The sequence below is a fragment of the Glycine soja genome, chromosome 8 (genome assembly GCF_004193775.1).
Source record: "Glycine soja cultivar W05 chromosome 8, ASM419377v2, whole genome shotgun sequence".
Classification (NCBI taxonomy): domain Eukaryota; kingdom Viridiplantae; phylum Streptophyta; class Magnoliopsida; order Fabales; family Fabaceae; genus Glycine; species Glycine soja.
This window is the reverse complement of record NC_041009.1, coordinates 40,476,676-40,496,721: the sequence shown is the minus strand read 5'-3', so window position 1 is coordinate 40,496,721 and position 20,046 is coordinate 40,476,676. Positions and strand designations below refer to the sequence as shown.

The 20,046-nt window shown below is 33.6% G+C and overlaps 1 protein-coding gene across 2 annotated transcripts; it reads right to left on the bottom strand.

Annotated features, from left to right (window-relative positions):
- Window positions 1-396: 396 nt before the first annotated feature.
- Window positions 397-19,051, bottom strand: LOC114423184 (AP-1 complex subunit gamma-2-like). Of its 2 annotated transcripts, XM_028389835.1 has the most exons (19): window positions 19,034-19,051; window positions 18,741-18,952; window positions 16,983-17,285; window positions 16,715-16,856; window positions 14,601-14,774; window positions 12,718-12,897; window positions 8,819-8,973; window positions 8,290-8,380; window positions 8,029-8,192; window positions 7,427-7,481; window positions 6,891-7,013; window positions 6,703-6,798; window positions 4,523-4,650; window positions 3,733-3,837; window positions 3,382-3,638; window positions 2,172-2,435; window positions 1,912-2,087; window positions 963-1,067; window positions 397-876 (listed from the first exon to the last, which is right to left on the bottom strand). In XM_028389835.1, exons 2-19 carry the CDS (start codon window positions 18,770-18,772, stop codon window positions 781-783), a joined length of 2,646 nt encoding a protein of 881 aa, XP_028245636.1. In that variant the 5' UTR covers window positions 18,773-18,952; window positions 19,034-19,051; the 3' UTR covers window positions 397-780. The 2 variants fall into 2 exon arrangements, with proteins under 2 accessions (XP_028245636.1, XP_028245637.1); XM_028389836.1 differs by lacking the exons at window positions 16,983-17,285; window positions 18,741-18,952; window positions 19,034-19,051 and adding an exon at window positions 15,980-16,215 and having other exon boundaries at window positions 16,715-16,828.
- Window positions 19,052-20,046: the final 995 nt, after the last annotated feature.

The following is a 20,046-nucleotide window of genomic DNA, read 5'->3' as shown; positions in this document are numbered from 1 at the left end:
CTGCCCTACATCCCAATTATACCCCATCGCAAAGAATCTAAATTATATACGTATGTCACCCATGCCAAGAAATCTCAAAATATTCAAGGGTTAAGGAGCTTTCATGTCACATTAGATTTACTTTCTAGGTGAACTCTCATATCAAGGTTGTGACTCAACTGCATTGAGACTTATAAAAAGAGCACCCCTACATCAATAGGTAAACTCTCTATCCATATATTTTTTACTTTACTAAATGGAACACTAAAATAATCTAAATTAATTATTTACTAAATGGAACACTAAAATAATCTAAATTAATTATTGAGATGTCAACACCACAAGCCACACTTCGACTTTTATACTAGATATTAAAGTTGCAACCCGTGTTTTATCTTTTATATATGACAACAGATAGATAAACAGATATGACTATTATCTAAAATCAGTATAAGATATCAAACTGCATGCAACACTTAAGCAAAACAGTAAGCACCTAAAGAACTAAGCGTGATACAATATTTTATGCCTTGAAAAGAAAAAATTGGTTACGACATTTTCATACAGGTATAATTTGTACTAATGGTTACATAAACAATCTAAGAGGGAAAAAAATTCTATAGTGAAGATGTGAAGCCACCGAATAGACAACTTTGTTCCAAAAAGTGACCCGGTTAAATGCATGAACCATACTGAGACCTCATGTGAAAGAATGGATCATGAATATTTAACAAGTGATTATAAAGTGCGGAAAATATATAGGCTTTGTGCATAACCAGATAGACCACTGACCAACTGGCCTCATAAATCACGAGGAAAATTATTGATTTGTCCTTCTTCTTGTGTCTCTTTGCCATTTATCTTGTATGCTATCTTTATGCGCATGACAAGAGATTTCTGAAATAGAATAATTGCTAGCCGTCATAAAATCATAAGGTACATGATAGAGCACAAAATTTACGTAGCACGGAAGGAAAATCTACCTTTCCGTGTTGGCTATTAGTAACTTTCATATTTTGTGTGACGGACCCCTTTCCACTAGCAGGGAGAGTATTGCCGCTAGCTGGATCTAAGTTCAACTGAAGAAACTGAAAATTAAAAAATCAAAGTAAGTAAAAAGTAGATGATAAATAAGATAACCATGATTTGCAAAATGTAAATATTTAGCATCCGAAAGTTGAAACAACTAAATACATAACTAATATATAGGGAATCATTCAATTACTGAAAGTCAGAGACACATTTTTTTGCTACTTGCTAGAAGTCTAGAACTCTTCCCTTAAGAGAAGTAGCAGCCTCAAGCTCTGGTTTCTTTATGTTGTGAAGTTCTACTAGTTACCGAGTGTTGTCTCATACAGAGGAATGAAAAGACATTTTTCCATAGCAATCAGAAAGCATGGAGCCTTCAATTACAAATAATTATAGGAGATATTGATTCCTCTAAATCAATGATTTTGTAGCCTTCAATGATTTTGTTGCCTATAAATCATAATACTACCTCTATTCCTTTTTATATGACCCAACTTTTAAACTTGTTTGTTTCTTTATATAAGACTCAATCCATATTATCTCATGCATTAATTATTTTTAGACCATAAATACCCCTAATTAAATAAGAGAGACATTATATTAACATTCATTTAGAAGAGAGGGAAACATTAATGACAATGGTATTTTTGAAAAAGTATATAAATTTAGGACAAATTTATTACTATCAACTAAATTAACTACTTTTCTTAATCTTGGTAAATTAGGTAATTGGGTCTTATAAATAGGAAAAAAGATAGTACATTAAATGTAAATATTGTATCCTGATTTTCAACAGATACTACTGAAAGCATTAGACAAAATTTATATGTTAAACACCCAATTATGATGATCTTAACAATACAGTTAGAAAGCTCTCACTCAACAGCATACTAAGTGGCATACCTTTGGAACTGCTGCCTGAAAAGTAAACTCTGTATATACATTTGAGGTCAAATTTGTAAAGGAGGCCTGAATATTTGTTGTTTGCAAGTTTCCTGGCTGTTTTGAGAAATTGAACACCAACCTCAAGGAGCTACTCTCAAATGCAGTTATAGATGGATAAACTAGTTCATTGTTTTCTATTCGAAACAAGAGAAGAGGGGGAATTAGTACTTAGACTAGGTATAAAACTATAAATCAACTACTTTCTAAACAAAGCTTACCTTCTGTTGGTGGGCCTGGGGCAAATCCATCTAATAAATCCATCATGGGAGCAGCTCCAGCATTTGATGTTGCTCTTGAAGAAAGTGAAAGTGATGATAGATCATCTAATGGTGAAATTGGTGCCTTTTTACTTTGTTTGGGGGACAATATGTCAATTGTAGATGAGTTGCTCTGTGCAGGTGATTCAATAGGTGCAGAAGCCGATCCAATAGATAATAGATCCAAAAGAACATCAGTACCATTTCTTGAAGGTTGACTGGCATCTAAAAATGCAAAGTAAACGTCAAACAAGATATGAATATATTAGATTGAACTATTCACCACAAAGGAAATTAAATAATTTGCACGCTTCTTCCACGGAAAAATCCAAGATAAAAACACAAAATGCATGTGTCTAAATGCTACCGTGTCTTGATTTTTCCAATGGAAAAGCAAGCTCCCTTGGATATTTCAATTTGTACTTTACAATTACTTCTAACTAATGTAACTAAACCCATGAAATAGTAATTCTTTTCGTAATATTTCTAAAACTGAACAATCACAATCTAAATTTTGTAAAACCTACAACTGCTAGTTTCTTTTGGCTTTTGTAAAGCTAAGATTCAGTGGCAGTGCTCTGATGTCTTTAAAACTGGAAAGGAATGCCAAAAAATTTCAAGGGAAGTTTTTCATATATAGACAACATTTGGGATATGTTTTTTTAATCTTTCCTATGCTGAACTGCTCATGGTCGTTATAGGGATGTTTCTTTGTTAGACGTGCAAAGAGATTGGAATGCCCTGTTACATGACTCAATATATTAGGTTCTAGATGTTTTCTTTTGTAATTTTCTTGTAAGGATGTCTTATCATCTTTCTTTACTCTTCAGCTCCTCCCAAAAAAGTTTTTTTTTCTATCTGAAAAATCTTTGTCAAATCTGTATTGATTTAGCCATAGACTACGTGATTCAAAAAATAAAATTGATCTTCAAAAATAGAGCTACTTACCTTTTTATTTATGAAATGAAAAACAATGGCAATTATTAGATACAAACAATTCGTTTGTAGAAGCATTATGATAATATTGATCTTCAAAAAATAAAATTGATCTTCAAAAATAGAGCTACTTACCTTTTATTTATGAAATGAAAAACAATGGTAATTATTAGATACAAACAATTCATTTGTAGAAGCATTATGATAATATATAAGATACACCACAAACACTAACCAGATTGTTGTGATGCCAGTGACAGATCAACACCAAGAAGGTCCTGAAGAAAATCACCACCAGAAGAGCTTGGTGCAGGAGCATCATCTGAATTCATATCAAGAAGGTCTACAATAGGAGCCACAGGTTTGGCTACTCCATTTGAAAGGCCAACTGAAGATCCTGTCGATGTTAAACCTGCACCTGGAAAAGATCCAGCCCTCCTAGCAATGAAAGTCACCTCATCCAAAACTGGCATCCTCTCTACAAGTGTAGGCCTGCATGACAATGAATATTTTCTCTTTATGGGATTCCTCTTAAGAGCATATTTAAGCTTTTCATATAATATAATATGCATATTGGTTACCTCACCTAATATTTTGATGCTTTGCAATAATCAAATTGAATTCTATGGATCTTTGCTGCAATTCTAATACAAGGTTCCCTTTGCACTGAACAATTATTTCCCTGATTCTCCTACATATTGAATGAAAAGAGAATGCTTTCAAGTCAAATGTACAAATACAATAAGGATATGAGCTTATCATAGGTACACAAGTATTTGGTGTGTAAAGGGCGGAAGAGACATGGATGAAAAAGATCCCATGATTTGTTAGAGATGAATACACATGCACAAGGGATTGAATGTCATATTAGTGTTTTAAACTATTTTGAGCTGGATCAGCTGGACTATACTAGAATATTACATTCCTCAAAAGCAAAGGCAGGAAAAAAGAAATAATACATTTTAAGGTTTAATGTAATTATTAGAATGTAGGTTTGGGCCTAACTCAACCCCAAAAGCTAGCTCATAGGGTGAGGGTTGTCTCCCAATTATATATTCTCTATTGTATCTTTATCTCTAGCTAATGTAGGACTTGAGTTTTTCTCAATACACCCCCTCACGCCCAAGCACTTCTAGGCTTGATGCGTTGATAATATGGTGGGTGACCTTTTAATAGATCTAGGATAGCCTCTAATACCATATTACTATCTTAGGATGTGAGTTTAGGCCTAACTCAATCCTAAAAGCTAGCTCATAGGGGTGAGGGTTGTCTCCCAATTATCCATTCTCTATTGTATCTTTATCACTAGTCGATGTGAGACTTGAGCTTTTCTCAATAGTAATAGATAAGTAGAACAAATGAAAAAACATACATACTCTGAACAAGAAGGAAACCGTGAAGACAGCTTTAATAGGGCAACCAAAGCCATTGCTTTCGTGGTAAGATCCGATGCATGGCATTTTAGAGCAATCTCTACGACATCCACAACATCTGACTCGGACACCTGCTTGCATGAAACAAATTAAGGATAAAAGACATCTAAAAAAATCTAAAAATAATGTAATGGAAGATTGATTTTGTAGATTTTCCTAAATGCTACATTATACATTACAAGTAGATTGTGTTAGATGCATCAATAGCCAATAGTCCAATCGTTGTTAAACTATGCTACATCTCTTTCACGAAGAAAGGAAAAGACACAGGGCAATTGATTATTGGCTCAGATTTCATGAACCAACTATCGCAAAGCTTCAAGCGCAGATAATGCACAAGCCTACCTACTTTGTGCTGAAATTCAACAGTTGAAAGAAAGGAAAACAGATGCAAGAGATGTTACAAGATTTTCCAACAGTTGAAAGGCAACTCAATGATGTTAGAGAAGCCAAAGAGAATTGATAGAAAGAAAGCTTACCCACATAACTAGAATGATCATCACCTCTAGAGAAATTTGTTAGGTAGCAATCAAGCAAAGCAAGGTCCAACCTCAAAACCACATTTGGAAGCTTCAAACAATAATATTGGAGACACAAAAATACTTATACTTGAAACTAAGTCCGACAAGTGCTTCTGGGACAGAGATGAGACCAGTGCATCTGGGATGATGACAAGGCCAGTGCACCTACGAAAAAGGTTGAGGCCAGAGCATCTTGGATAGAGAGCTAGGCTAGTGTGATTCATAACCAACATAAGTCACCATTGAAATGATCGTTGACAGAAAAGAAGTCACCACTAATATGATTCATCTATGGGAAAGAGTCACCACCAAAATGATCATTGGTGGGAAAGAAGTTATCGCTAATATGATTCATTTGTGGGAAAAGAGTCACCACCAGAATGATCATCAATGGGAAGAAGTGGCTGGAAAGACATCGTAATGTGTTGGGAAAGGAGAGAAAAAGTGTTGTTAATGCAAGAAGAGGAGGAACCGCACTCCAAAACTTGAAAGCCGGGTCAGATATAGGACTGGCAGGCTTAGTTGGCAAAGTAGTTGCTAGAAAATTTTGAAGCGGCAGCAGGAAGTGGTGAAAGTCATGCTAAAAAGATGAGACTCAAGGAAAGAGGTGACTAATTAAAGTTCCAATTTTTGGGAACCCGACGTAGAATAGTGATAGGACAGGTCATGGAGGATGGTACCACTTTGATACCATGTTGTGAGAGAAAAATAGATGCAATTGGTTATTGGCTTGATATGCCATGAACCAATTATCCCAAAGCTTCAAGCGCAAATAATGCAAAAGCCTACCTACTTTGTGCTGAAATTCAATTTTTTATAATAAAAATGGGGGCAGCAAGGATGAATTAAAGGTTTGACACCATATCATGAACCAACTTTTACAAAAGCTTAAGAAGATTTTGGGATAATTAGTTTTTGATAAATTACTCCTTATAAAACAATCCAACTAAGCAAGACGAATTATAACAGAAACGAGCAAGCCAGGAGCTAAATTTTATGGTTTTAGTGTATAGTACTTATCATGCCCAGATTTCTGCAAATTAGCAATCCAACATGGAGCAGTATCTGTCAGAGATTATGTTAAAGATACCAACAAATCATGTAAAACAAATTTTAGTATTCCCTTATTTCCTTCTTTACAATATAGGAGAATAATTCATTCAACAGTGAGCAAGCAGTGCTGAGACTGATCGATTATATATTTATATATGCTTCATGGCACCAGTACAAGAGACAAAGAGGTCACATGATTAACTTGCGGAATCAACCTCTTGCAAATGCAAGGTAAGGCTGCCTGCTCTAGACCCGCATAATATAGCAGTGGCTTTATAGCACCAGGCTGCCTTTATTTATATCAATATCCATCATCTAAATAGTAGCTATACAAAAAGAAGGCTCATAGAAAGGGTACTGTTAGAACTCTTTTTTTTTTCATTTATTTTAAAAAGCTAATAAAATATCTTTTACGATTAGTTTCTAGTACCAACATGTACATCAACTTAATAAATTATTGCTTAGGGTCAAATGAATTTATCATTTTCATGGAGCTTAAGCAACAGTATATATTATGCATAAACTTTCAAGAAGAAACCATTCACTCACAGTTACTGGATCTTCTACATCAAGCATTCCAGCATTATTGATTAAGATGTCACCATACTCTCCGATGCACCAAACTGCAACGCGAACAAGAGTTTCCTGATGAAAAATATTCGTCAATGATATTACATTAATGGCAGTAAGAGAAAATCAACAGCATGAACAGATTTTGTCAAAGCAGAAAAGAGCACCTGTTCAGCTGACATCTTAAATGCCTTGTATAATGCTCTTACTGTATATCCATGAAGCTCAGAAGCATTGCTTATCACAACAATTAAGGCATGCCATACTTCATCTTTTACAAAGTTCCCAGCCTACTAGCATAGCATAGAGATCAATACTTGCCCTTAATTTGTAACCAAATAAAAGGGATCTAATAGTTAATGTGGACAACACAAGCATCAGAATAGTAATCACAAAAAAATTATTTGGTGATGATTCTAATGCATAGAAGCAGCAGTGCGGCGTGGTCTTTGAGCAAACATAAAGTGATAAATAGACATAAAAGCATAAAATGATCATAAAATGCTATAAATGCATGTGGAAAAAATATAATAAGCTGTCATAGTAATCATTTTTCTTGGAATGTAGCATGTCAATTGTAGAGATGAGAAAAAAACTGAACTATCATACACGAGGCAGATCACTAAATAATACCCTAAAAAACTAGCATGGGTCAGTTTTTCCACCATGGAGATTTTAAATCACTTGTTTCTTATATTTATACCTCAGACAGAACCTTCAGCATTTGATCAATGTACCAGATCTTCTCTGGGGAAAACCTGAAGCACAAATAAGTAAATGTTAGAAACCAAATACATTTATAGATGTGGGGAAAAATAAAACACTAGCTACTACTTCTAAACTGATAAAGGGTAACAGATATGAGGCCTATGTAAAATCTACCGGATGGCATTTTTTGTACCAGAGAAAAGAAACTGGGTGAAGAAAGGACTACAATATTCAGTGATAAAATTGCAAGGTCAGACAAGATGCTTAGTACTATAAGTGTTACCCGTGATAAAAAACAGTTGAGGTTTCTAAAATTAATCAATCATTAACAATATAAAACCTGTTCCACAAATCAAACCATCTTATAACACTATATAAAAAAAAAAAAAACCTCTTATAATAATGGCATGTCATGAATGCCCCAAGAAATCATTTCATGGTGACAAAAAAAATAGAAATATTAAACACCTAAATTCTAATATACTGGCAACTCTAGTGGCTAACCCTACCCCCAAAAGGCATGAAGAAGAATACCAATGATAAAAATAACACATGTTCACTCAAAAAGGAATACTATTGTGAACCTCTATGACTCACTTTGAAACTATTGAGCAAATTTTGGCAGTAAGGTCTGCCCTGAAATCTGGATCACTGACTTCCAGATATTCTACTAGCTCTTTTGTTAAGGCCTTCACATTAGTTTCATTCACCAGAATACAAACAAGTTCAAGAGCTCTTTTCCGAATTGAAGCATCAGAATCCTAAACCAAAAAGTTAAGTCACTAACTTTTCACATTGTAAAACAAAGCTGAGTCTCTCCATTATAAGAAATAGGAAGAAAGACTGCTCAATTAATACCTTTAGACATTCCAGAATTGTTGCACGATGCCTCTGCACTGCCTGAGCATCAACAGTTACAGCCTTCATCAGCATGTTCAATCCCACATATCTGAAGGGATAAGTTTGAAGATTCCAATTCACTTCATTAATGAAGTACAACAAGCAAAAGCAAAAAATTACAAAATTTTAAAAAATAAAATAAAATAACGGAGGGAATAAGTATAAGGCCTGGAGAAAACAAAATTGTAATGGAGTTGCATGGATTTAAAAAGTAATAATTGTATAAGACATTACAAGGATTTCGCTAATCTAGCCATCAAAACAAGACTTGATATGCGTGTGTGTGTTGGGGGGGGGACTAATTTTGGAGTATTATTGATCGATTGAAAAGTTCAATGATATACAATTACAGTTTACTAATATGCCTCTCTCTCTTTCTACCTTTTCCCTCTCTCTTTACAAAATATATGATACTATACAACTATGATTACCTTAAAAACTGATATAGAAATAGAAACAGTCCGGACATTATTTTCCAATAAAGTACCTGATATTGTTGTCTTTGTGCGACAAGAATCTTCCTAGGATATTGATTGCAAGCACGCGTAAGCCACCATTATCTTCAACACTCATTATTGTTTGAACACACTCATATAAGATGGCATTCCCAATAATTTTATTTGACTCAATCTTTGTAGCCACCTAAAAGAAATAGCAATTTTAAAAAATCAACCATAAATTAAGGGGAAAAAAACTTGGTTACTGATAATAGGCAATAGTAAATGAAATTCGTCAACCCATTTACCAGGGTAAAATGGATTTGACAAACAAAAATCAAAACTTAAAATTGTAGCAATGACTAATGAACTTAATTTTGATTACTGCATCAAGTGGTTAAACCTTTTGACAACATTAGGTTTGATCAGTTAAAATATGCATAACTCAAATTATAGCCTCCTAATCTCATTTTAAAAAATGCATGCATTTCCAGCCAACTTCATGTCTTTTTAGAATTCCTTTTAAATTATATATGTATGATCAAAAGAGGAAGAAATCATTCTTCTTCATGTTTTATTCAAATGATTGAGCAGTACATAAATAGGTAAAACAGAGAATCTAAAAAGTAAACAAATAATTAACAATTCGTATAGAAAATAAATGGTTTTTTTTATCAGCAAAAGATGAATATATAGATTACTATGGGTACCTGAAGTACCGAAGTCTAAGAGCAAAGATACATTACAAGGACAAATACAAATTGCCACCATAGGTTAGTGTATGTTTATTCCATGAAAATGGATGTAAATATTAACTAACCACGGGATCCAAAAACCTTCTACCTAGAGTAATTACTCTAGTGTCTAAACAGAAAAACAAACTCATTAAATGCTCATAACTCCCCCACTAACCCATTCCAGCAGGTTGTAATCATAGCCAATAAAAATGAAGTGTGATACATATATTCCAAAAACCTGTGCCATAATTTCTGCATTGCCCCTGCCGAGACCTAAAACCCATGCAATTACTGTGTGGTTCTGAATTACTGCGCTAATCCCACTGAAACCTTAAACTTTTCCACTGAATATTATAGCAGTTACTATCCATAGCAATATCACATGCACAAAACAGCACCCACAATCCAGTCTGCCACGAAACTACCACTCCACGCTCAGATATGCCTCGCAAGAATACACTCCCCTGGCACCACAGACCATTGATGGTTGACTAGTATCCCTTAAGTTATGGGACATGATATTATCCCATAAATTTTGGGATTCCTATCCAACACTCCCCCTCAAGCTGGTAAAAAAGATATAGCTATTCCCAACTTGCCAACATTAAACTCAATCCATTTTCCATTTCTGATTTGTTGTTTTTGTCAATTCTTACATGTTCCATCCTGTCATGTTGTACTGGGTTATGCACTATGTTGATGGCTGACTTTCTATCACTGTAAAGCTTCACAGGTTCTTGAATGGTAACTTTTTTACCCAGATCAATTTACAAACTCCTCGAACAATTGCTCTATATTCAGCCTCAACACTACTTCTTGCAACAACTAATTGTTTTTTACTTCTCCATGTCACCAAGTTTCCCATACTTTTGTGCATTACTTTGTGGTGGACTTTGAATCTTCAACTGAACCTTCCCAATCAACAGCTGCAAAAATCTATATCTAGGGGACAAGTTAAAATATGAAAGGAAATTTGCTATAGAATGCTTTGTACAAGATCTAATTCCTTTCTCAAGGCAATAGGAAAGTCGAGTTCATCAATAGTATCATTTGCAGCGTTAAGATTTTCAACTGTGCAAGTACAATTACCTTCAATGTAGAATTTTGCAGCTTCCTCGTGATTTGGATCCAATTCTAAAGATTCACCTTGCAAAGGAACATAAAATCTCCTCATGAAAACCTTTTGAAAATTTGAACCTACTTTGAGTTCTCTTTTCTAATTCTCCCTCTTGACTGGTTATTTGTGTAGATTCTAGTATGGATTGGGTAGAGAATTCAAGGGACTATTTTTGTAAGGTTCAGGTAAAGAAAGACAAATTGGAAGAGATAGAAGGATCTCAATGATGAGGTTCAATCAAAAGAGGAAGAAATCATTCTTCATGTTTTATTTTCAAATGATTGAGTAGTACATAAATCGGTAAATCAGAGAATCTAACAAAGGAAACAAATAATTCACAATGAGAAATGCTAGAAAAATACGCACCAACCCACTCTTTCGAACAAGCTCTCATTTGTTGAAATTTATTGAAAATCAAAAAATTTGGTGGGTCTCACACCTTATCTAATGAACCTCTCTTACCTCCAAGCCATATGCCACCAGGCCTATTTCCACCCTTACCTCCAATACAGGATTAAAAACAAAGCAATATACTCTCCTCACTAGTGTTCTTGGCGACCTTTGCACGTGTCCAAACCACCTTATCCAATTTTCAATCCTTTATTCCTTAATTAACACCACACTAATATATCCTCATATACAATCATTTTGTATTTTTCCCTTTGCGTGGCCACACGTCCATCTTAACTTGTTCGTTCTGCTACTCCTACCTTTTTTTCTCTTGTTATTCCTTTAAAACCCAACATTCACTACTACATAGTATAGTTGGACACACAGCAGTATAATAATACTTTCCATTGGGCTTGGTAGATACTTTGGGATCACAATGCCCGATGTCTTTCTCCAATTTAACCATCCAGTTTGTATCTTGTATTTAACATCTTCATTGATTTTTCTATCATTTTGTAATATTGATCCCCAAATATTTAAACTAAAAAACCTGTGGTATGATATCTTCCAGATTTACTTTCAATTCATTTTCCTTTTGTTTCTTGATAAAATTACAATGTATATACTTTGGACAAAAAATAAAAGAATAAAGAGCCCAAGCTCTTCATTGCTTTTATAGGTCAAGTTTATGTCTCACACTAGACAAATATAGGTGGTAAGTGGCACCCATTATTCAACTGAACATCTGGGCAAAAAAATCCTATGCAATACAGCCTGACTATTTATGATGCTCGACATATCAAAATGTAATATGTCCATGTATAAGATCTTTACAAAACTTCAGGAGCTAAAAGTAGCTTAAGAAGTTTCCTTAACCATATGATAATATCCATCGGACCTTTTGTGAATCTCAACTTTCTCAATCTCAACCACTAATTTGATTGGATAAAACATTTTTTTCTCATTCTGTTTGTCCATTCATAAAGAATGACTTACGATATTTGTTTGGCATTTCCCTCCTTTATTACAAAACCAACATGATCCACCACATATTCCTCAAACACTTGATATGCCCATCTTCTAACTGGTACCACTAGAACATGCCAAATCATGTAATTTTTGCCCATCTAAATCATAATAATCCTTTGGTGTATCAGGTTAGATCGGAACACTGGCATCTTTACAGATCTCTCTTTTCCCTAAACTTGGGGGATAGGATAATGTTTATGGCACGTCTCCTGGTGTGATACTCATCATTGTTTCAAGGAAGTTGTTATTTTCCAATCTGTGGAGACACTAGGCATTTTTTATGCCATTCTTGAATTTCTCTTTTTCCTTGTTGCGTCTAGTTTTTCCAAATTTGGCAAATATCTTGTCATCCTCCAAATTGGATTTTCCCTGTTTTCTCTGATAAAAATTCTTTTCCAAATTAAAAAGAAAAGGTAAAATAACAAAGAAACAAAAGTTTCCTTCAATAAAATCCTGCAATCCTTTATTAAGACACCTGCATAAGTTTGCCATGGCATGTAAGGTGAAATGATATGCTCTTATCAAATTGAATACAAGTGAGAAAAAAAAACATCCAAAAGGCATATCCAATTTTAACCAAGGTCATTAACAGAACAATGCAGAAATGACAAATAATTCAATCATCGCTGCAGCAGAAATACAATACAAAACCATAAAATTGACAGTGTACACTGACCTGGGCAAGTATGTCATTCATAGAGTCACTAGCATCAGCATCACCTTCACCCAATACCCGCAGCAGTCTAAGCAATCTGATATGGAGAAAAGGGTCTGTGAAACCAGCAGTATCATACTCTGGTGAATAAGGACTGTTTGCTAGATCCTTCAGAGTTCTGACCAAACCCTCTGTGCATTTCTACAATCATTGTTCAAAGAGCATCTTATTACAACAAAAGCTAACCTCAGTCAAATAAATTTGCACAAGAAGTTTACAAATAAAACACCCAGAGGTGAAATATAATATAAAGTTGCATACATGAGCCTTGTTTATATCTTTAAATAAACAATTCATAGAATTTGAGCTTATGGCCTAATTCAACCCCATAAAACAAACTTGTAAGGTGAAGACTGCCCAAGCATTATAAGCACTACTTTGCCCATAACTCTAGTCAATGTAGGATCTCAACTTCCAAAGAGCCGACATCCAAGTGGCTCCACTCTATGACACTTCACTCAACCTTTCTTTCTTATCACCTCCTCCATAAGTAGCCCTTCCAAGATAGCGGCAACCAATTCTAATAGGCTGCAATTGAGGTGGATTAAGAGTGACCATAATTAAGGTGACTTTCCAACACACACCGTTCATAGCCAGGGCTATAAGCTGGAGCATGACAATGCAAGTGGCCTAACAATGGATCTACAGATCTAGGATAGGCTCTTATACCATTTCATATCTGAGCTTAGGGCTTAACTCAATCCTATAAAATATACTTATAAAATGAGGACTACCCAAGCCTTATAACCACTACTTGGGTCATATCTCTAATCAATGTGAAATCTCAACCACCTAAGAACCAACATTTCAGCAGTTGCAATCTACAATGCTTCTCTTCGCCTTTTTGGTCAACCCCTTTGTGGGTAGCCCTATTAGAGACAATAACAAACAACTATGATAGGTCACAAATAAGGCAGGCTAGGGATGGCTACAATTAAGGAAGGCTAGGGATGACCACAATTAAGGTGGCTTTCCAACAATAATAATATTCATATGAAGCAGACTTGCTTGCAAAAAATAACATATGGCGTCATGCCAGTAAAAAATTGCAAGTCATTTGAAATGTGAGTTTACAAAAAACATAATATTGGCTCTAACACTAACTAACATACTCCGGTGCCCAAAGGTCCCTTGCTATGCGAAGGTATGGGGGAGGGTCATTGTACACAGCCTTACCTTTGCATATGCAAAGAGGCTGTTTCCATATTTGAACCTATGACCAACCGGTCACCAAGGCACACCTTTACCGCTGTGCCAGTGGTCACCCTCTATTAAAAATTATATTGTCTCCAACACTATATTTTAAAAATTAAAATAAAGCCTGTTTCAGTTTTAGGTACACAAGGAAGTTTCAAAATATATTTAAGAAATCAAAGATTTCAAAAAAATAAGTTCAGAAGGACCTGTTTGCTTTGAGAATTTGTTTACTATTCTTTTAATTAAAAAAATTACACTTTATTTTTGTTTTGTTTTCAAAGCTCTGTATAGGAAATAGTGAAACTTTTTATTGCTTTTACTATTTAAAAACAGGAAACAAAGAAAAAAGGTAATATTTTTGTAATTAAAAGTGAAAACAGAAAATGTTTTCTCAAATCAAACAGACCTTAATATCCTTGTAACAATTATCAATAACTAAATTCAAAAATTCATGTTTGTTTTAACTAAGTAACGGCAACAAGACTTCATGAGTGTATGCATTTAGAATTTTAGATACTGCAGCACAGAATGATTTTGTTGTGCTTAATTTATAGCAGATAAAATTACTCCAGTTAATATCACTAGTTGGTGCTAGGAAAATACACTATGCTAAAGAGAAAATAATTATAAGAAAGATGGAAAAGCACCTTTCTAACATGTTCAAGAGCTTCTGAGTTAATTTTGCACAGCTCTGTACAAAGCTGAACCCCAGCAATCAAAACTCCATGATGCTTCTCCCTTAGTAAGGCAGTAGCAGGATTGACAAAATTTTCAGCCAAGTCTGGAACTTTCTTTATGATTCTTGCAGAGCACAATGCTGCCTATATAACAGTAAGTATAGTCAGCTTATCAGAATGAACAATAACAAATAAAAACGTTAAATGGAAAAGGTTTTGCGAATAACTCAAGTACTCAACACGAAATTACAACATGGATAGAATCATTAAGCAAATAGGAGGCACACTTCCACTCGAAATAACAAAAATATAATAAACATCTAAAAAACATTCAACAAACTCTGCACATGAATAAAAAAAGTGATATCCACAACCAAGTAGCCTTTCATGATCAATCTTATAACAAACTATTTATGGTATTATATGATCATAAATAAATATACAGTAACAACCAAGCTTTCAGTAGTCCCTCATTAGTTGAGGTCAGCTACATGAATCAATTGACGCTATTGAGCTCTATCAAACCAAATTTTCAGTATAATCATTTAGACCAAGGAATTTATTAATGGTTTCTCTTAAAGCTTTTCAATGTCTTCCTCTACCCCTTTTAATTGGAGTGGAGTATCTTCCATTTTTCTCATTGGAGCCTCTATTGACGTTCTTCTCAAATGACAAAACCACCTTCAGTGAGTTTCTGTCATCCTATCCTCAATAGGTGGGTAGTGCTACTCCGAAAATTACATGTGTAATGTCAAAAGGCTGTAGCACAGAGCACCATATGGTAAGTGTTATCAATAACATCACAGAATGAAAGAGTTTGTTACACTCCTTAGTTGGTCATTCTAACATAAAAGCATCATAGTTGAAGTACATTGAAATTACTCCCTGAAAAACAAAATATATTTGAAAATGTGTACTGAGCAAACAAAATATTCCTTGAACCTGATTAGTAATGGCAATTCTTTCCATTATTTAGGGATCCTCACAGAGACCCTCCCCTTCGGAGCCACAAGTTTAGAGATTTTTTTGTGCAAGGGTGGAGACAAGAACCAAAAACCCTTCAAAGTAGATTCAAGGAAGGGGAAAGGGATCATACTGTCCACTCGGTGAGGTCCTCATATAATGAAAATGACAAAATTGCCTTAATTTTATATATGCACACATACATATATAAATGACTTTTTAATTCTTTCCATAATATAATTTAATATATTCATTTATGTGTTATAATTTTAAATTTGCTAAAAGAGACTTAAATTTGTTGTCAAACATTTTTTTTATTTTTTTATAACTTATTATTGTATATTTTACAATGTCAAGGATCCCTATGGGGGGAGAAAAAAAATTACCAACATGGAGATCGAGGGAGTAATAAGGAGGTAGGGATGGGGTCGGATCAGAAGATCACACATGTGCTAGCTGAACAAAACAAAAAGGAATTTTCAGTTGACTTGGCATATTTTATCTTTATTTGGTGAAAAGAAGGAATTTGACACTTAAATTTATGTCAGTGTATGTCTTCCCATTCTTTTCCTTCTGGGAATGGTTGGGTAGATTCAAACTATCCTTTGATTCTCTTTACAGTCTATCCAGGAAATTTATATGTGAGAATGTAAAAGTTAGAAATCACACAAAGATGGAAGCAAGTAACTTTACTATTGTACAAGAACCACCAGTATGTCTCATACATTTTGCTTTCTATAAAGTTCTAGTCAATTCTTGACTCGTACCAGATTCATGCAACAAAAAATCTTTAGAATTCATGAAGTAAACATTCACAAGAAAATAGCAGAGATGATAATGGCTTTTTGCTTGATCTCTTTAACAAACAGAAACAAGCAAAAAGCCATTATCTTGCAGAATAACAGCAGAGAAGTTCAAAAATTAATCACTTAAGTAAGAGCAAATTATTGTCGTTATGTATAGGAGACACTATAAAGCCATAAAAGCATTTAAGGCCTGTCTTCCTCTCCAAAGCATTAGTCAATATATAACTCCAAATATCTAATATATGCATCAAGTTTCAATATTCCTGAAGAGATAGTTTTCAAATGGAAGGGCATGAAATATTATGAAAAAATCACCTTCTTCCGAATATTTGGATCTCGAAAATGCAGCAATCTCTCAACCTCTGGTGCAAGATCACGAGCCATTTCGGCTGAAGAAATATTTCCTAAAGCACAAAGAGCAAGTCCCACTATATATTGATTTGTGTGATTAAGATCTCTGTGACTTAGCTAAGGTTTTTATAACCCATCACCATTATTGCTAGCTCCCTAGCATATTTGTAAAATGGAATCTAAAAATTAAGGAACACAAAAACAAATGAAACATTGACATGAATTTGGATACTGTTTCAAAGAATTGGTGACCAACATTAGAACCTCTTGTCTTTCATCGAGAAGCAACATAAGGCCAAGGTAACCCATTCTCTTCTCCGGAAATCCTGGAGATGCTATCAACTTGAGGCACTCCATTTGACCAAAATGAGTGGGGTAGCCAAGCATGTGGATGAACATTAGCTTAGCCAGATTCCGGTGCCTATAGTCTGGATCATTTTCATCTATTGAAGCACGAATAGCAGCACATTCTTTTCTTACAACAGCACGTTCTTCTGCTGCAGTTTTGCAAGCACGTATGGCCCGAATCATGTCCCTAAATGTAGAGATATGAATTAGATTGTTAAAAGACACTGATCATATTTAAACTATATAACAAACATTTATTATTTGTGGGGGGAAAAAACACTAACTACATGTTAACTGTATTTGATTTTGCATATAGAAAGCACTTTGAAAAAATCCCATCATGAATACAGAATGACAGAGAAGCACATAATCACAACTGACAAGAATTTATAGAAATGAAAATAGTGTGCGAGTAAGTGACCACATAGGAGGACTGTAATTCCAAGTTTCTCATATAATGTGATTTTAGAACAACAGAAGTTATCACATAAAGGGTGGACAAGAGAATCTCAGTACAATCAAAACAGAAAATTAATACAGGAGTGCTGCCCAATCCATCAAGGATACCCCTTTGAAACAAATTACAGGCAGATAAGGAAGTTAAATATACAGGTCTTGTTTAGATAAACTTCCCCATAGGCAAGAGAAGAAAATAAAAAGCTAAAATGAATTAAACTTCTCCCATAAGTTAAAATCAACTTATGTATTTAAACTCTTATAGAATAAGGATCAAATACATAGGCCTTGTTTAGATAAACTTCTCCATAAGAACTTGCAATAAAAGAAAATAAAAAGTAAAATGGATTAAACTTTTCCCATAAGTTAAAATCAACTTATGCGTTTTAACTAGGCTTAAATATGTTTTTCATACTTGTAAATAGTCCATTTTGGTTTTACTACCTAAACTACCTTTTCTATTTATTTACTACCTGACATTTTTTTTTATGTTTGATTTTAGTACCTCCGCTCCGTTAAGTGATGACATAGCAGACTAACAGAGTGTCATGTTAAGTGATGATATAGCACTTTGTTAGTCTATCACATCATCATTTATCGAATCCTCACTGACAACGGGTACTAAACTCAAACATAAAAAAATGTCAGGTAGTAAAATAAAATAAAAGAAAAGGTAGTTTAGGTAGTAAAACAAAATGGGTTATTTTACCAGTATAAAAAATATATTTAAGCCTTTTAACTATTATAGAATTTCTCTCGTCTAACTTCTCCAAAAGTAAAGGTGCATAAATTAATTTTAACTTAAGGAAAAAGTTTAATTCATTTTAACCTCTTAATTTCTTTTCTTTATATAAGTGCTTATAGAGAAATTTATCCAAAGAGAGTCATAAAATATGATTGTAAACAAAGATAGCATATTGGCAAAGGGCATCCGATATAGTTCCCTGCCAAACTACTTAATGGCACATGCACAAGCACTACAATTATCAAGCATTAGCGGTATAGGATCTAACAAATAGCAATTGGCAATGTCTTCAGTGTAATTTAATGGAAGGAATAAAAAAGGAATTGTGACACTACAACTACTAACAAGCTTAATTCTTTGCTAATTGCATTGGTGCTAAAAAAAATTTGCAAAAATTGAGGCTCTTCTAACTGAGCAACGAGCGTGATTTGCGATGCTTACCTCAAACGCGCGGGAGAAGAAAAGGGGTTCATATTTGGAAACTCAAGTGGATCCAGTTTGACTGAATTCGGATCTGAGAGTGGAAACGGATTTGGATCTGAGAGTGGCGTTTTCTTCTTTCCTACTTCCAATTGCAACGATCGCAGAGCAATGCGTTATGCGAACGTTGATTTGATTTGTTTTGCTTCGCTTCTGTGTTGTCTATGAGTTTTCTGAAAACGAAATGAAAAAGAGGAAAATAAAATAATAATAAAAATTGCGGTGCTTGAGAATGGAGTCAGTGTTAGTGTCACCCGCGCCCGCTGCCATAAATGTGGAGGGAACTTTGATTGGTTGATCATGCAAATTGGATTGGAACTTTGTTGTTAAAAACATTTTTTAACTCACTCATTTCTACTATGTATAAATGAATTGTGTATCTAAATTTTAAGCATCTTATAATTTTATACAAATTTAAATATTTTAAAATTTACTGTTAAGATTGTTACACAGTTAAAGTTAAAGTGAGTAATTAATATAATTTAGTAAATCTTATAATGTTTGAAAAATATATTATTTATGGCATAAATATTTTAAGTATTGATTGTTTATATAAGTAACAATTATATTTTTTAAGTGGAAAAAAAAGTTAAACAAATGAAAATACTTTCATTGGAGATGTTTTAATTGATTAAAATTTATTGAAAATAACAAAAATTTAATAAATTTTATGTAATATTTAATATTTTTTATTTCAATAAAATTAACTAATTAGAGAAAATGTATTTAAATTTTCTTGCAACTTACATTTACAGAGAAAATATATTAGGAAAGTTGAACATTGTAATACAATGTTTTGCTTAATATTTATAAACTAAGTATTAAATAACAATAAATACACTTAGTATTTTGTAAATATCAAAATATATTTAATTTTTTTAAAATAAAAATATTTTAAAAAATATACTATAAAAACTAAAACTATTTTAATTTAAGCCAAATACAAGAATTAAAAACAAAAAATAATTTATGTTACCTAGACATTAAAAATAAAACCATTTGTAGTAAACATTAATAATAGCCTTGGTTGTTGCAGATACCTATCAAAATTGATGTTGCAAATAAATCTATTTGTTGTTGCTGCACATAATGTTGGTTGTGCAAAAGTTGAATTCTAATCTTGATTTTTATCATCATCTAAATTGTTCAGTGAAATTTATCTAGATATTCTCATCTAAATTGATGTTATCATCATTCATCAATTCTTTATCCAACTCCAATTTTCTACAAATAATCATATTTGTAGTTGTTACAAATAATGTTGGTT

Coding starts and splice junctions, on each gene's coding strand:
- LOC114423184 (XM_028389835.1), bottom strand. CDS start 18,772: ATGAACCCCTTTTCTTCTCCCGCGCGTTTGAG. Junction 17,286..18,740: donor TCTTCTCCCGCGCGTTTGAG/GTAAGCATCGCA, acceptor CTCTACATTTAG/GGACATGATTCGGGCCATAC. Junction 7,482..8,028: donor ATTTGCTCAATAGTTTCAAA/GTGAGTCATAGA, acceptor TTTGTGCTTCAG/GTTTTCCCCAGAGAAGATCT.